The sequence below is a fragment of the Alnus glutinosa genome, chromosome 6, assembly GCF_958979055.1.
Source record: "Alnus glutinosa chromosome 6, dhAlnGlut1.1, whole genome shotgun sequence".
Classification (NCBI taxonomy): domain Eukaryota; kingdom Viridiplantae; phylum Streptophyta; class Magnoliopsida; order Fagales; family Betulaceae; genus Alnus; species Alnus glutinosa.
This window is the reverse complement of record NC_084891.1, coordinates 28,721,448-28,738,193: the sequence shown is the minus strand read 5'-3', so window position 1 is coordinate 28,738,193 and position 16,746 is coordinate 28,721,448. Positions and strand designations below refer to the sequence as shown.

Sequence of the window (16,746 nt, the reverse complement as noted above, 5' to 3'; positions counted from 1 at the left end):
TGGGCTATAAAGGCTTTAATTCATTTTTTTAAAAAAAAAGTTATAAATTATGGTCCTATCCATAATAAATAAATAAATAACTGTATTTATTTTTACTTTTTTGGGTTTTCTTTCTTCCAGAGTATATGGAAAAAATAAAAAAGAAAAATAGAAGAAGAGGGGAGTGGAAGAGGGGGGGAGGTGGTGTTGGATCGAGATTCTTGCAATTTTTAAAGAGTAATTCTATATACTATATTATTATTTTATCGAGCTGATGTAATAGTACTTATTATTCTTTGATTTTTTATTTTTTTAGTAGGGTTGATCTAAGCGTTGTTGAACATTGTAATTTCAGTCCAATGAAATCATACTTTTATTTCACAACTATTTCACCTACTAGTGGAAGATTTTTAGCACTACTCTCCTTAAAATTCCAACCATTTGTGTCTAATGAACACAGAATAAAAAGGTCAAGTCATGAAGAAATAAAAGTAGAGTATGATTTGAGAACCATTTTGAAAATGAAAAAATAAAATAAAATAAAATAAAATTGAAAAGTAGAGTATTTTCCATATTTTTATTAGTTATTTCTCTTATGATTAATGATGCGGCTCTTTTTCAGCCGTTCATTACATACAAACGGCTTCAATTTTAAGAATTGCAAAAAAAAATTAATATCAGCCTTGTTTGTTGTACTATATTGCATGTGCAGCATACATTACTCTTTTAAGGCTTGCAAAGAATCTTAATCGAACGACTTAGGAAAAAAGAAAAGTACGCGAATGATCAAGATCCTGTGGTCCCATACAACACCTAAGACTTCCCCATCCACTCTCCTCGACTAAGCTCAGCCGCCATTGCCCTCTGGGAGAGCCGTTGTGAAAGTGGAATGGCGAACGACACCGAAACGGCGCAGGTTAGCCTCGACCCTCACCCTGACTCTGAGGCAGCGAATGCAATCTCCACCATCGTGGAATGCCAGGAAAGCACCAGCGATAGACATGCGCGGGCTCTCCACGGCGTCGGACAAGGCTTGCCTTCACACGTCGTGAAGGACTTGGTGTCCATTGGGGTTCGTTCTTTTACGATTCTTAGGGTTTCTGAGTTTTCGTGATCGATTTTTGAATTTGTTTTCCTTCTTTGAAGCTACTCATAAAAGTTTTGTTGGATTGCTTTGAAGAGAAAATAAATTTGTAGAATTTAATTATTGAGCATACTTATATGGTTATGAAAGCCCTGATACTTAATGTCGTTGTCTACATAATAGCTTTAATGCTCAACAGAAACTTTACGAATGTGAAATTACTCGGTGAAATTGATGACAGTCGGTTTTGATGTCTAGAATTGCGAAAACCGCATTTATAGATTGTGTTGTTGATGCCAGTGGATCTACCATTTATAGATATTAGTTCATCACTCTGCGTGGAAATAGATTAAATGTCGTTTACAGGAAAATTTTCAATGATTTATGCGATTTTGTGATATTTTGTTGCATTGTAGGTATGCGGCCGATGCATATTTCGGCTGTTTGGGATCCGAGAAAATATTTATTCTTGCTCCTCGCTCTCACCATCGATATTGAGTCCAGTTCTTGGAGAACATGAAGACTCGAGCAGAAGGCCTACTTCTGTGGAATTGGAAGTCGAGGCAGTGCTTTGCACCCTTTGTTTAGGTATATTGCAGTTCACGTATTGTGATGACAAAGGGATGGTGGTGAAAAAAAGCACTAATGATATGGCTGTTGCGGTTTCTGAGCTGGTAAAGCGAGAGGGCCATCAGATTGATAGCTTTTCCCTTGAAGTGTCCATTCCTCCAATTATCCTTGAAAACGAACACTTAATTTGGTAAGAATTGTTGACATGCTGAAGCTGTGTAATCTCTAATTAAAACCCCGGAGCATGTGTCAGTAGTGGTACCTGTCCTGTTCAAATTCAAAAGATGGGTTGCTTAAACTTTGGTTTGTCCTTTTTGCTTTCAAAAGAAAGAAAGGAAGAAAGTCTTATCATGCTATTATGCTTGTCAGCAACCTTTTAAAGTTTTATAGGACTGAAATGTTCTAATACTCATGGGGGGTTCTTTTCAATATGATTTTCTCCCTGGTAATTCTGATATCTGTTTTGGTACATTTTCTGGCTTGTTTTTTGCCCAATAGTATAACTATTTATCACTTGGTGACAATTGTTTCAATTTCCAATTTTTGTAGGTTGTACATGAAAAGCAAGTATGGGTCTGAACTTTGGTTCCAAGGAAGGTCACTTTCTCAATGTATATCTGCAAAGGATGACTTAAAATTCTACTTAACAAAACCCCTTGAAACATTGTTGGTGAGTAAAGATTCACCTCCTAGTACTGAAATTTCCTAGGATTCAAAAGGGTAGAGAATATATTGAATTCTTGAATTTTGCATCTATATTTTATGAAAATTAAAAGTTTCACAGGATTGTAAATTAGGTATAAGCGTGTTCCGGATCCGTTTGACATACACTCACCCTAAAGCATCGAAAATGGTTCAGAGTGTTGCAGTGAGCAAACAGGATTGCAAGAGAATAAATACAGGCATGTAAAGATTTATATCAACCCCAAGTGTTCTTGTTGGTTCATTATGAAAGCCATAAGTAAAACCCTGCAATTTTTTATTACTCAATGTTGTTGCTCTGTTTTCAAGCTTGAAAGCCATCTAATGCCATGCCCATGTAGTTCTATTTTATGTTCTGATTTTATTGGGAAACTACGATTGAAGATTGAGATCTTTCCTAACTATCCATGATGAGAATTTATCTTAAACAAATTGCTACATTAAGGTATATAATTATACAAGTTCTGTTAGAATTAGATTTTCAGGTTCGGAATTGATGTATTGGGAGATTATCTGATTCTGAAGATTTTGTGGAGAATTAGAACCATGATTGGGAAAGATACATGCTTTCTATCTCCTTTTCAATTTGAGATGTTTAATATTACGGCTCCTTAAGGTGTTATAATGGGGACTAATTTCCAAAGGACATAAATTTTGTTTGGCGGCATCCCCAGGGCAATTATATGGAAGACATTTCTGTTGAAGTAATTCAATTTGCTGCTTCTGGAGGTAGGTGGTGGTGTTGGTAGGAGGTGCATCCATTGAATGACTAGCTAAAAGAAGTAAATTATAGGGGTTTACAAATTACTCTCTCTTTATGTGAATATGAATGATTACTTATCTGGAAATTGAAATTTTGGGACAAAGATCAGGGCCTGGTTGTTAGTTGAACTGCATTTTTTTTTTTTTCATAATGAGGAGCCCCTCCAAGGCATGACCACTTTGTGTACCCACCCTTGTCAGGTATATCTCAGACTCATATAAAGCGCTCCCTCCACATGGATCAGGTAAGGTTCCAGCTTCGCCGGCGGGCTAGCCCTTAAGAATTGTTTGCACCCAAGGGGATTCGAACTTTAGACCTCATGGGACTACCACAAAGACCAAGGCTCTTACCACTTTAGCCAACCCCTTGGGGTTGTTAGATGAACTGATTATACCAATTTAAACGTACATGGTATCAAACAGAGCAATCTGATCAAATGAATTCAGTGATCTCTATGCTTGTCGCACTAAGGGTCCGTTTGGGTTTGCGATTTCAAAAAATGCGATTTAAAAATAACGATTTTAAAATGTGCGATTTAAAAAAGTGATTTTTTAAAAACGCAATTAAGCGTTTTGCAAAATCGCAGTTTGACCTTTAAAATCGCAGTTTAGCCTTTTAAAATATTGCGTTTTCAAAAAAGCACCACATTGCCTGCGATTTGAATAAGCACTTTTCTACGTTTTCAAATCGCAATTTTTTAAAAATGCAGTTTTCGAACGGTTCATTTTCTGCAATTTGGTTTAAAATCGCACTTTTTCTTTATGAAATCGCAATCCCAAACGCACCCTAAGTGCTAAAGCTAAAGCCTGGTGAATGATAGGAGAGACGTGGAATTCCAACTTCCAAGTCATTGTAATTAATGTAAAATTTGTAGAAAATCCACTTTATGCCATTGCATGTTTGTGGTTCAAGGTTCTGACCGATTTATATATATTAGTCATTGTAATTACTGTAAAATTTGTAGAAAATCCACTTTATGCCATTGCATGTTTGTGGTTCAAGGTTCTGACCGATATATATATTTTTTTTTTGATAAGACCGATATATATATATATATATAGAAGAACACTATAATCCTCTGGCTAATATATTTCAGATTAGGTCCCAAAACTATGACTGATGTCCAAATTTATTCATTTTAATCACTAATTTATTTGCATTTATACCTCGACTACAGATGCTCAATTGACTTTGCTAATTGATACAGGCACCAGAAACAGTACAGACTTTATTGATGATTGTGTAGTTGGGGACATTGAACGCTCTGGTTTAGCTGATGTGACCATTGAAAGATCTTTTGATGGTTTGCAAGATAATCGGTCTTCTCAGTGCTTTAAATTTCCACAAGAGAAGGTAATTCTTTTGCTCCTTATGGCGTAGAGCTTCACTATTAGGCTTGTGTTTGGTATGGTTTCTACCAACTCAATATATAAATGATCTTAATGCTTTGAGCACTATCTATCAAGTTTTTGAATTAGTTGTTGAATTCCCTTCTATTTATGACTTGAAATAGGAGAATGCTTCTCTTACCCGCTGATATCATGGTAATTCTGTACTGATTGATGTGGCAAAGGCAGTTTGAAATTAATGGTTAAAAGACGATCATTTTGATTTCATTATAAGAAAGAGAGAAGATCTGGGCGATCTTAGTCTTTGTACAAGTTGGTATAAACGGGTTGCCTTTTTAATATCAATCATCAACTGGATTTGAAGTCGTTGCGGTTCATGTTGTGCTGATTGGTTTGTGTTTGATCAAATTTAGACTATTTTGCTTTGGTTCGTTGTTGGATTTAATATGGTCCTGACATTGTTTGGGTTTTCTAATTGTCTAGGTCAATGAAGCCTGCCACTTGGTGCTTCTTTGCTACAGAACACCTATCTACTTTGGTGGGAGATACCTGAAGGTAAACTATTGGTATAAAGAATTTTGTTTGTTCTTTAGGAATATTTACTTTAGCAATTAAATATGTGAGATTTTAGTGTGTTTGGTGTCTAGTCTATCAATTTTAACCTCATGGCGTCTAAATCTTATGTGTTACATTCAAATCTTGTTTATGTTGCTTGATTTATAATCTTTTTGGTTTAATAAGGAAACAGTTTCTTTCCTTGCTGCTTCTACAATAATAAGAAGCATATTGATGAGGTTGAAATTGGAAGAAAAGAAGAGAGGAGGGAGTTGATGTAGTACAAAGGGTAGTGAAATTACTAGTCAACAAGTAGCTTACCATAGAGATGCTCTGAAGGTGTAAGGATTGTTCCCAGTTTTTGCATGTTGTGGAGATAATGATCAACTGCATCATCCACCGAAAGTGTTGAAGAGCAATAAAATCAACGTAACCCCACAATGGTGGAGTAAGACCCTTTCTGTTCGTAAGGAGTTTAAGTCGTCCAAATCTTAAATATAGGCCGAGAAAAAGAAAAAAGAAAAAGAAGTATATAGAGTGGGTATGGCATGTTTTACTTTAAATAGTGAGGTCAACATCCTACATAAACATCATGTGGTCACATTCCTTACATGGAAGCAGATGCCTTGGCAAGAGAACATATTGTGTTAGGAAGCCGTGTGTGGATATGATCTTGAATCATCCGTTATGATTCACTGTTATGCATCAAGCAAAGTTCCTGCAAGAACATTTATCTATTAAAGCTGGCCACATACATCATGATATTTATTGGTACATTGTGGAGCATCTTTTTTTACAATGTTACTCGACACTTGAAAGTTTATTCTTAGTGGCAAAGCAATATTTGATGGTTAAGTTTTGAATATGAAAGGTGTACACCGTGCAATTTACAATTCATGCTATTAGTATTTGTACTGCAGTACCCACAGAATGTCAATATATTACTCTTTGTATTGCAGTACTCGAGAAATGTGAGTCAAACACGATGGATCATTGATGATGAAAGAATGGGAGAAGCATCTGTTGAGGTACCATCTATTCTTTCTGTCATGGCTGTTATATTCTCGTTGAGGTTGTTTTTTATGGAGCGGTTTACAGAGTAATGTGCTTATTTGTAGGAGATAATAGGTAGCCACATCCTTCCTATGTGTAAAGGTGACAATCATAAGTTTCATGCTGCTGGGAGAGAGGATATCGATGTAAAGATCTGCTTTCCTTACTTCAATGTTGAGCTAAATGAATGAAGTCCTGAATTATGGAACTTCTCTTTTCAGGTTCGAATGTTGGGTTCAGGTAGGCCTTTCCTGGTTGAGATACAAAATGCCCGCCATATACCATCCGAAGCATTTGTTAAAGAAATAGAAATAAAGATAAATGACTTGGAAAATAAATTGGTAAGTTCAATTCCGATTTGATGCATTACTTTTTTATTGTTATTAACAATTGTGATAACTGTGAGCACCTTTTGGATGCAGGTTGGGGTAAAAAATTTGAAAGTTGTAGGCAATGAGGGGTGGGCCCTGATACATGAAGGAGAAGCAGAGAAGCAGGTTTGTGTTTATATAATTTTCTTTTATATAAATAATACCAATTCATTGTTCACTATATTTTCATACCTGTTATGTTTATTTGCATGATGTTTTGAAATAAGTTTACAAAATTAGACCTGGATTCTTATTTTTACTATGTCACCTATCTTGTGCAGAAGCAATATGCTGCACTAGTGTGGATATCACGCCCACTTGAGGATGAAGACTTGGAGTCTATATCCTCATTCAAGGACTTAGTGAGTTGTTTGCAATCTTCATATCTTTATAAATCTTTCCTTTTTCACTTCTTTTTATTGTGTTAAAGTTTTGAACATGATATCCCTTGTGATGCTCTACTTTAATGGAATTTTGCATGAAGCAGTGCAAGAGAAAAGTATCCTGTTGGAATTAAGGAAATTACATGTCCTGTTCATCATTTCCGTTGTACAAACACATTAATCGAGCTCATCAATGTGTCCAATCAATTTTTTTGATAAGTAATAAACTTGTCTTATTAAAAGCATAAGGCATATGTGTCCAGTCAATTGACGAAGTAATTGTCTGGAAAAAAGTAGGAGATAGGAACAGGCGAAAGGGCTAGTACTTGCCAGTAATGCAAACATGCTTCTCTCTCTTGAAAATCATCCTGTGCCTCGAGCGGGGGTTGGCCTATCAAGAACATGCTGATTATGGGAATAATGCCTTGCTATTTTGGAGTTCCAATAAATATTGTTAAGACATTATTCATTCTGGAAACCCCACGAGAAAGGATGCATTAGTTGCTTGTTTGTGTCTAGAAACAGCCATATCTTCAGTTACTTTTTAGCCTTACCATGTATGTTGCAATAGAAGAGATAATTAAAAATAAGAGAGTTGAACTACCTTCTCAAAATCTTCATTAGTTACTTTTATAAGGATTTCTGCTCTGTGTCTGGAAAGGCATCAATCTGCTCCATATTTAAGTATATATTCAAGAACTATGGGGCAATCGAAGTGAGAGAGCTACAGGTCCTTATGAACATTTAATGATCAGGATGTCTCTGAATTTACATATGGAGCCTTTAGCAATATTCAGTGTTTGTCCTTGTTGAATGACAGAATCTTTTTATCTGCTTTTTTTTTTTTTCTTTTTTTTTTTTGTTAGTTTCTTCACTACTGGAATTGCTCTAGATAAGGCTGCCGTTACAAAGCTTATTTTCCTAATGAAAGTTACTTGTAATCTGCTTTTGTTCCATACAGAAAATTTTGCAGAGGACCCCAATAAGGGTGCTTCATCGGCGAAGTCCATTAGAACGTGAAAAGATAATACATTGGTTGGAGCCTTACCAATTATGTAGCATAGCCTTTTTAAGATCTGCTGTTTTGGCTATATTCAGAATATCTAAATCTTCTGTCTTTTCAAAATTTAGGATGAAAATTGAGAGGATTGGTGGAAGTTCTCAATATTTTCTTTTGCATCTATGCACCCAGGTAGTCTAATTTATTTTACTTTGATATCAATATACTTTTATTCCAACATTATATTTGTGATTTTATCCAAATCGGTGAATGATGTTTAACCAGAGCCATTTGGGATTTGATGAATGATGCTTAACCAGTCAGTTTAACTGTAATCCCAATCTCTGGTTATACAACGTACCGTTGAATTTTGTTGTTTCGTAATAGGATATGTTGTTAGATTTTAATGGTTTGGTTTATAATTAAAAAGAAATGCTGGGGCTTCTTAAAGGGTGCTTAAGCTTTTAAAGAGCAGAAGCTACCATTAAAATCTTAAGCTATATTATTTCTGCTTTACAAATGGCATGTACAATAAAAGGACTTGACTCAGATCACAACGAGTTTTATGAAGAGTTTGACAACTCTTTGTTGCATGAAAGACTGATTTCCTGAGTTCATATATGATAAACAGAAAATACTAATGCTGTTATTTGGAATTCAGGCTGGAACATATATCAAGGAGTTTGTCCATGGGGATCTTGGGCGTACACATCCTAGGTAAGAGATGTAACTTTTTATATTGAATCAGAAAATGATTTCACTGTATTACCTATCACGTCAATTGCTGTACTATGCTAGTATGCTTTATGTCACTTCAATTTAGCTGTGTTTTAACCTTCAAAGTAACTCAATCAGTTAGAAATCACGTCTCATGAAGCGGAGATTCCTAGTTTGAATCTCCCCTTCCCCTTTCATTGGGGTCAATTACTTAAAAATAAATAAATAAAGCCAAATGGACTATTCTATGGCATTTTGGCTCTGCACAATGCCACCCTCCCTGGTGCTGTTGATTTGGATATGATAATATTTATAAGGTTAAAGTACGATTTTGGCCCCTGAATGTATCAGATTTTAATTTTGTCCCTAATGTTACTCTTGCCTTGCCTTCCCATCGCTGGCCCAACAGAATTGGCTTGTTGATTAATGGTTTTGTACTGCCTCTTCTTGAATTGCTGACATGGTCCCCATCGTCTCTGATTTTATAAATCCAATTGTGGCTTAACGTGTCATCTTAGCAATGCAAGTACAGGTGGGACAAAGCCATCAGCCAATTCCATAGGCTAATGATGGCAAGGAAAGGTTAACATTGGGGTGTTTTTCATAATTTTGAGGACTAATTTACAGAATCGATAATTTAGGGACTAAAATCGTATTTTGACCTATTTCTAAATTGCATCTGTTTATAATGTTACAAACATCCAACTTCCTGGGATCATGGTTTATCATATTGGTACCAGATACCTGCTATAACATTTTCTAATGCAATTACTGAAGAAAATGTGAGAGTCAAAGACATTGGTAGTGGTTTATAATCAAGTCTTTATTTAAAGAGGTTTGACTCTCTCCTTTTTTTCATTTTCCGTTTTGCAGCATCGGATCCATCCTAGGTTGCAGAACAGAGATACTGCAACTTGATGTTACAGATGTGAAAATGGACTGTTTTCTGTCAGAATGAGGCCCTTTTTTTATGTGGTTTTAAGATGGTTTATTGGGTGTCTAAATCAATTCAGTGAGTTTCTGCTACAAATAGCTTTTTGCAACTGATCACAAGAGAGAGGTCTCCACAAATTTGCCAAAAGCATGCACGCTTCCCCCGTCCTCTCTGGTGTTGTTCAGACTAGGACAAGCCCCAAATGAATATCGTTTTCAGTTGCAGAATAGAATGGAATACTTATTTCAGTTGATTGCCTCGGATAGCAAAGGAGAGAGTCGCACATATTCCTTATTCATATGAAGCAGGGCATGAACCGCTTCTCATCCTGTTGACTGAGTGCTTGTTTTTTGATCCCCATCACAAGAATTGCCTCGACAGTATTCAGCATTCGTTCGTTATTGCAGCTCAAAAAATGTACACCCAATCCAACATTTTGTTATTCCTACGTTGCTACATTTTATTAGATTAACATTCTGTCAAACTTACTTACTGATGGTTTAAAGTAATATTACATCTTTTATGTATCATTTACTACTTGTTCCATGAATCCATATTCGTAGGTTATTTCATATTTATAGGAAAACTACGCTTTACCCCCTAAAGTTTTATTCAAATTGTAATTTTGCCTTTAAAGTTAAAAAAAAAAAAAAAAAAGTTACAATGGACCCTAACCAAGTTTCCTAATTTTGCAATGTAGCCAATTCTTTCGAAAATACTCCTAAAAAATAAAAAAAAATAAAATTTTAAAAAAAAATAAAAAATAAAAAACGACTAGAAAATATCTCCAAATGCTCCATGGGGTGGTTTCAGACGCCCACAATTTTTTCCTTTTTCTTTTTAGTTTTTTTTTAAAATTATTTTTTTAGGAGTATTTTTAGAAGAATTGGCTACATTGTAAAATTAGGAAACTTGGTTGGAGTCCATTACAACTTTTTTCACTTTTGAGGCAAAATTGCAATTTGGATAAAACTTTAAAAGAGGTAAAGTGTAATTTTCCCCTTTCTATTCATAATATTAACGCATGCAAAATTTTCTTAAATGAGTAGGAAGTGAAATTAAACAACTACTTCCAAGTCAGTTATTGAATGGCCAAAAGAAAAGTTAAAGATAATTCCTAACAATCATAGTATAAAATGTCAAAAAAGACTACAGCATCATTTCCTTAATTTCCTTTGTCGTGGTTGTTGAATCATATACAACCTCCCGCCAAATCTTCACTTTCTTTAACTAATGACATCTATTCAATCCATGATGCACCCAACATCTTGGCCATAAAACCATACCGGTCAGCAGCTTCATCAATCTGTAAGTAGAAGACCCCACGACCGATAATTAAGAAGCAGACAATAACACTTCACTACTATAGGAAAAAAAGAAAGAAAAAAAAAAAAAAAAGAAGAAGAAAGGAATGGAAAAAATATATATAATTAAATGTTACCAATTTCTGTGTAGGACGTCCAGCTCCATGCCCTGCCTTGCACTCAATGCGACCAATGATAGGATTGATCTGGGGGCTTTTCTCCAAGCTTGTGCACAGAACATATTGCATAGTCTGACAACGAATAGAAACCATTTTCAGAAGAGGAAAAACAAGAAAAGAAAATTAATTAACACACGTGCAGGGTACATATCTACAAATTCCAACCAGTTGGGTAGAGAGGAGAGCGAGCTAGACATGTATCGTCCATAAATGTCCAACATGATAAAATGGAATCATTCTTACATTGCAATTAGAGAAGAATAGGCTAATAAAACTTCAAAGTTTTCTGCTAAAGATAAAGGACTAACCGCCAATAACTTCAGTGAGTGCAATGGCACAACCCTATCATCATGATCAGCGGTCAATAACATTGTGGATGGGTACTGGGAAGGTTGATCCGGATGCTGTTCCCAAGGTCTCTTGACATTATGCAGTGGAGAATACCTAAGAAAAAACCCAATAAAATCAACAGTGAGTAACATCCATACTCTCCTATGTGAAGAAGCCTGGCAAAACAATTCCATAAAATAGTGTTTCAGTAGAACCAAAATGTAAAATAGTCGTTTTATTAAGTAAAAATATGTCAAAAGCGCAAAAAGGAAGCAGTCCAAAACAGAAAGGTAATGATACGTACTAATTGACAAATATCTAATACAATCAAGCTTCTTTGAACATAAATAATCATGGCAAATAACAACTGAACAAGGTAAATTATATCTTAAAGCATTGAATCAAGAAAGAAAAATCAATATGGATAATGCTAGAACTATGAGGTAAAAGTGAGCACACACGAACACATGTACTGAATTGAATAACAATGAATAAATTTAACTTTCAAGTCCAACATCACAAGATCAAGAAAAGTTTATAGTTTTCCAGGTTCTCACATAATAATATGTGGTACAAAATTACAAATTAGAGATTTGAAGTATTGATGTGAAGTACGGTAAGCTTCCAATCAGATACTTAACATAGGATAAAATTTACTCACTTGATCATCCAATGAAACTCTTCCTCCTTGTCTGAACAACCATAATCAGAAGTCCATGCATGGCCTAGAAAGCAAGCTAATTTAGTACATGATTCAAAAGTGGTAACTAGTGAATCCAACAGATTTAAACTAACCTATTGTAAACTTATGGAATCGCAGCATGTCCATAACACCAACATGAGCCAAAGCACAACCAAAAAGATCAGGTCTCTGCAAAAAAAAAAAAAAGTAATTTAATCAAAGCACTCAAAATGACTATGGCGAGAGATAGAATCAAGAATACAATCGAGCAATAGCACCATCTAATACAGCAATACCTGATTTATGCAAGCCCCAACAAGAAGCCCACCATTGCTTCCACCTTCAATACACAACTTTTTGGGTTGGGTATAACCAGCAGATATAAGGTATTCAGCAGCAGAAATGAAATCATCAAAGCAATTTTGCTTCTTTGAAAGTGAACCCGCTTTATGCCATTCCTCTCCATACTCTCCACCACCACGAATGTTTGCTACGCAGAAAACAGCACCTAGATGCTGTGTGAGTACGATACGACCAACGCTGAATGATGGTGTAAGACTAATGTTAAATCCACCATATCCATATAACAAACAAGGGTGTGATCCATCCAAAAGAATATTCTTTCTGGCCACAATGAACATCGGTATCTTGGTACCATCCTTACTAGGCACAAAAACCTGGAGATGAGAAAGCCATTCAAATAAACACATACTCCAGAGGAGTAGAGAGACAGAGAGGAGCAGCTGCCCCTAACCATCGAAGTGAACATGAAGAAGAAGCAAATTAAAGTGATAAGGGCATCAAGAAGATAAAAGTTACCTGATCGACATGGAACTCTGAGCGATCAAAACCAGGAACAACAATTTCACGAAATATCTTCATATCAGGAACCTCAGATTCTAAATTACACTTATAAATTATACCAGGGGCAAGAAAGCTAGTAAACCCAATAAAAACCACCTTGTCTTCACGCCTTGCAGAAATCCCATATACTGTCCCTATGTCAACGGGTAATTGATGCAGCAAGGAACCTGATTTCAAGTCCCTTATCTGCAGAACATACTTAACATCACTCAGGTAACTCACAATCATTTGGTTACCATTAACAGCACTAGCTGATTCAAGTACATCCTTTTCAGCCTCTTGGATAACATCAGTCCAAACAGTTGGTTCCTTCAAATCTACTCGGACTAACTTATATTTTGGAGCGTCTTTATTTGTCCGAAAAGTAAACACGGTGTCATCATTTGCAATGGCAAGATACTGTGCATCGAATTCATCAATAAGTCTAATAAATGGGAGCAAATCATTTTTCCCCTTCAAACCTAGAAGGCCATTAGGAAGTGCAGACAAGTCACAGTAATAAAACTTGTTGACAGGGTCACAACCTTCCTCAATGTCCAGAAGAACATACTGCACAATAAGATAAAAGTGGATTCAGTTCAATGAAAATCCAAAATAATAATAATAAATAGTTTAAAAATTTGCATTTGCATTTCTTATCTAAACCAAATTATTTAGGCATTCTAGCTCATGTGTGCACGAACGTGCATATAGGCACTATAAATGGACCTTAATTATTCACATAACTAAAGACACTGTTTAAGTAGAAAGACTAACAACATGGCATAATGATGGTGCTTCATCCGAAAAAAAATAAAAAGGGTTTAAAGCTGTTTCAGTCTGCTTTCAGTGCCATCGGGTTGCCGCAAATTACCTTTTACAGCACAACTTTGCACTGATGCTCACACTAAATAAGCAAATCAATCCTCTAATTACTAGTAAAAACCTATTTCTCATGTAAGTCTGCCATCGAGTCCTTCCCGTGTACAAAAAGCCTTTGTTCTAAATGGGATTTTTTTCCTGAAACCGTAGAGTGAAATTCCAGTTTTTCTGGGCACAAGCTCAAAGGCAAGCTCATTTCTAATGCTAAATCTGAAACAATGTTCAGGGATAGAGGAACTCCAAATCTTACTCTTGCCAGAGGAAATAGAAACTATCCAAAAAAAACAATCGACAACAATGAAAATGCTTCATCACAATGTGTTTACTTTATTAAAAAAAAAATGTTGAGAATCATGAGGTTAGATTGACATCAATAGAAGAAAGCAGATACAAATCCAACATAACCATAAAAGCCATGAAATGAGAGATGAATTACCTTCCCATCATCCGTAACACTGCCTGCAAACAGGTATTTAGGGTTTTCAGGATCTCTCCAACATAAAATATCTTCGGATTGATCCGTACCCAAGAAATGATAGTATAGCTCATGATTAAGGTTAGAATTAGTCTCTGTCCCAGCATCTACATCTTCTCCCTCTCTACAGCATAATACCACTATCATGATGGATTCAATATAACAAACCAGAAAATCTCAAATATGATGCACTTAATCCAATTAATCCTGCTCAAACATATGCAATATCATTACAGTGGTTCATGATTGACAAATAGTCTAGAGATTCCTTCTTTTCTCCACTCAAATTCAGGTAAAATTGGTTTTAAGAAGTTCCAATATCCTCTTTAACTTCCCCAAATTTATTTTCTTCAGATGTTTTCCAAAAAAAATTTCCCCCTAAAAATTAGTACGCGCAATTTTTAAAAGCCATGATCAGCCAAGAGGCACAGGTCAGAATTTTAAAACTTTGCATAAATGTGAGAACTTGATGATGTTCACGTACTTGGGAGCAGGATATCGGCTGTAGAAAAACCCTTTGCTGTCATGGGTCCAACTGATAGACGAAAATTTAACCTGCAATGATATATATATATAACCCCTTTCATTTGTCTGTCTTCTCTTTTTATCAAAAAAGCCACTCTCTCCTTTTCTTTTCATTTTTTCGATGACTAAGACAAGCACAAAGACACTTACCCATGATAAAGTTTCAGCTTCAACCTTCTTATCCTCAACCCGCATTACATTGATTGTCACCCAATCGCTACCGCTCGCGCTAAGCCCGTAACCCAAATATTTGGCATCCTCACTAACCGAGAGCGTGTTCAAAGAGACAGTTCCATCTTCGCTAAGCGCATTTGGGTCCAGCAAAACCTCAGGTTCTCCATCCAAACTATCCTGAATGACAAACATAGATAACCTGTGAATATTCGTAACCAAACAAGGCGCATATGGCATATAGCTATATTAAATCCAATTGCAGCACACGAACCTGTACGTAGAGGACGTTCTGGGCTTGAAGCCCGGTGTTGTGAAAGTAGAAGTACTTGTCCCCTCGCCTGAAAGGCGCATCGTAACGCGGGTGGTCAAAGAGCTTCGTGATCTTCTCCCGAAGCTTCTCTCTCGTCTCGCACTTCTCGAGCACCGAGTCTGTCAATTTCACCTGCTTCTGCACGAACTCTTTCACTTCCTTTGCGTCAGGATCCTCAAGCCTAACCAATTGAGAAGAAACAAAAAAACAAAAAGTAGTTCCAATCAAATTTCATCGAATGTTCCTAAAAATAACTTATCTGTTTGCAAAATTTCCCGGTAAAATTTACAAAAAAAGAAGGAAAATTTGAAACACTTTTCGAGAATCTTCGGTGAAAGATAACACAAATTTCTTCTTGTCGAGCTCATGGATCAAACCTCCAGTTGAATCGAAAAATAAATCTTGGAATCATATTCACACATTTTCCATCTAAGCAACCAAGGCTTTTTGCAAAGTGAGAAATCCATTTCGTTCAATTACCATCGATAAGGGTCGGCAATGTTGACGCCGTGGTAGTCTTCGAAGACGGACTCGTCTCTGCGAGCAATCGGGTACTGCAAGGACTCGTCTAGGGCACAAAGCGATCCCATTGTATTTGTACGGGTCGAGCACGAAGAAGAGCAACGAGAAGATTTGAATGATTTGAAATGTGGTATGGTACTGCGTAGACGCGAACGGTGACTTAATACAGATAGACTTGGGAGGCGGCGTGAATATCGGGGTATTACGACAGCGAGGGAAGTGAGAAACTGAGAATGGCGAGCGCATGAGAACATTTTTGTCATGCACTCACGCTGTTTGCCCGCTCGGGCTTAAGCGGGTTGGCGCTGTCGCGCATAAAGTGGGCTGACGGTGTTGCCATTTTGTGTTAATTATGTTGCCATGTTTTTTTCTAGTATGTTGCCATGTTTTAGGACTGCCTCTAAAGTGGGTGCTAGTAAGAGGCTGCCCTCGAAGTTGTTACCATGATTCGTGGTCCATGGAGCATGAAATGTCCTCACTTTCTTTGCTTTCTTTTATCATGAGTCAATACTACGCTCCCCTCGTACTCCAATTTCACTGAATTAATGTGGCCTTGCTTATTTTGTCTTTGATAAAAAAAAAAATATATATATATACTTATTTTTTAAACTACCATCTCATTGTTAATGTTTCTCAAATTATTAATTGAGTCAATATCTCCTCAAACTACTAAAAATTATTAATGTCTCTCTCATGACAACAATACAATTATTATTGATTGTCATGCCCCCCCTCTTGTGTGGGCATTTCAAATATATATATATATAGGTGGCCAAGCCCCCTCCTAAAACCTCATTTTTTTTTCCTTTTTTTTTTTTAATTTATATGGGTATTTTTGTCTTATTGAAAATGTTTTATGGTCATTTATGTCTTTTTGTTGACGTTAGAGAATATTGACAATTTTTTTTTTTTGTAGTTTGAAGACCAAGCATGCTCTGAGAGCCGGTTTGAGATTACATTATAAAGCTTAAAAAGTACTTTTATTACCTAACAAGTTGTGTCAAACAAAAAGCTAGTCTATTAGGTAAAGATTTATGAAAGTACTTCTTTAATTTTTTTA

General features: G+C 36.0%; 2 protein-coding genes across 3 annotated transcripts; one reads left to right on the top strand and one right to left on the bottom strand.

Annotated features, from left to right (window-relative positions):
- The first annotated feature begins 717 nt into the window (after window positions 1–717).
- LOC133871235 (uncharacterized) lies at window positions 718–10,004 on the top strand. Of its 2 annotated transcripts, XM_062308633.1 has the most exons (16): window positions 718–1,051; window positions 1,480–1,823; window positions 2,183–2,303; window positions 2,418–2,535; window positions 4,306–4,451; window positions 4,931–5,002; window positions 5,962–6,030; window positions 6,121–6,201; window positions 6,277–6,396; window positions 6,478–6,552; window positions 6,708–6,788; window positions 7,771–7,844; window positions 7,941–8,001; window positions 8,471–8,526; window positions 9,400–9,506; window positions 9,566–10,004. In XM_062308633.1, exons 1-15 carry the CDS (start codon window positions 869–871, stop codon window positions 9,482–9,484), a joined length of 1,686 nt encoding a protein of 561 aa, XP_062164617.1. In that variant the 5' UTR covers window positions 718–868; the 3' UTR covers window positions 9,485–9,506; window positions 9,566–10,004. The 2 variants fall into 2 exon arrangements, with proteins under 2 accessions (XP_062164617.1, XP_062164616.1); XM_062308632.1 differs by having other exon boundaries at window positions 9,400–10,004.
- A 488-nt stretch (window positions 10,005–10,492) lies between these two features.
- Window positions 10,493–16,016, bottom strand: LOC133871234 (uncharacterized). The gene is made up of 12 exons (XM_062308631.1): window positions 15,645–16,016; window positions 15,126–15,345; window positions 14,831–15,031; window positions 14,640–14,710; window positions 14,117–14,279; window positions 12,775–13,368; window positions 12,252–12,632; window positions 12,069–12,144; window positions 11,935–11,998; window positions 11,252–11,387; window positions 10,902–11,015; window positions 10,493–10,766 (listed from the first exon to the last, which is right to left on the bottom strand). Exons 1-12 carry the CDS (start codon window positions 15,947–15,949, stop codon window positions 10,701–10,703), a joined length of 2,391 nt encoding a protein of 796 aa, XP_062164615.1. The 5' UTR covers window positions 15,950–16,016; the 3' UTR covers window positions 10,493–10,700.
- Window positions 16,017–16,746: the final 730 nt, after the last annotated feature.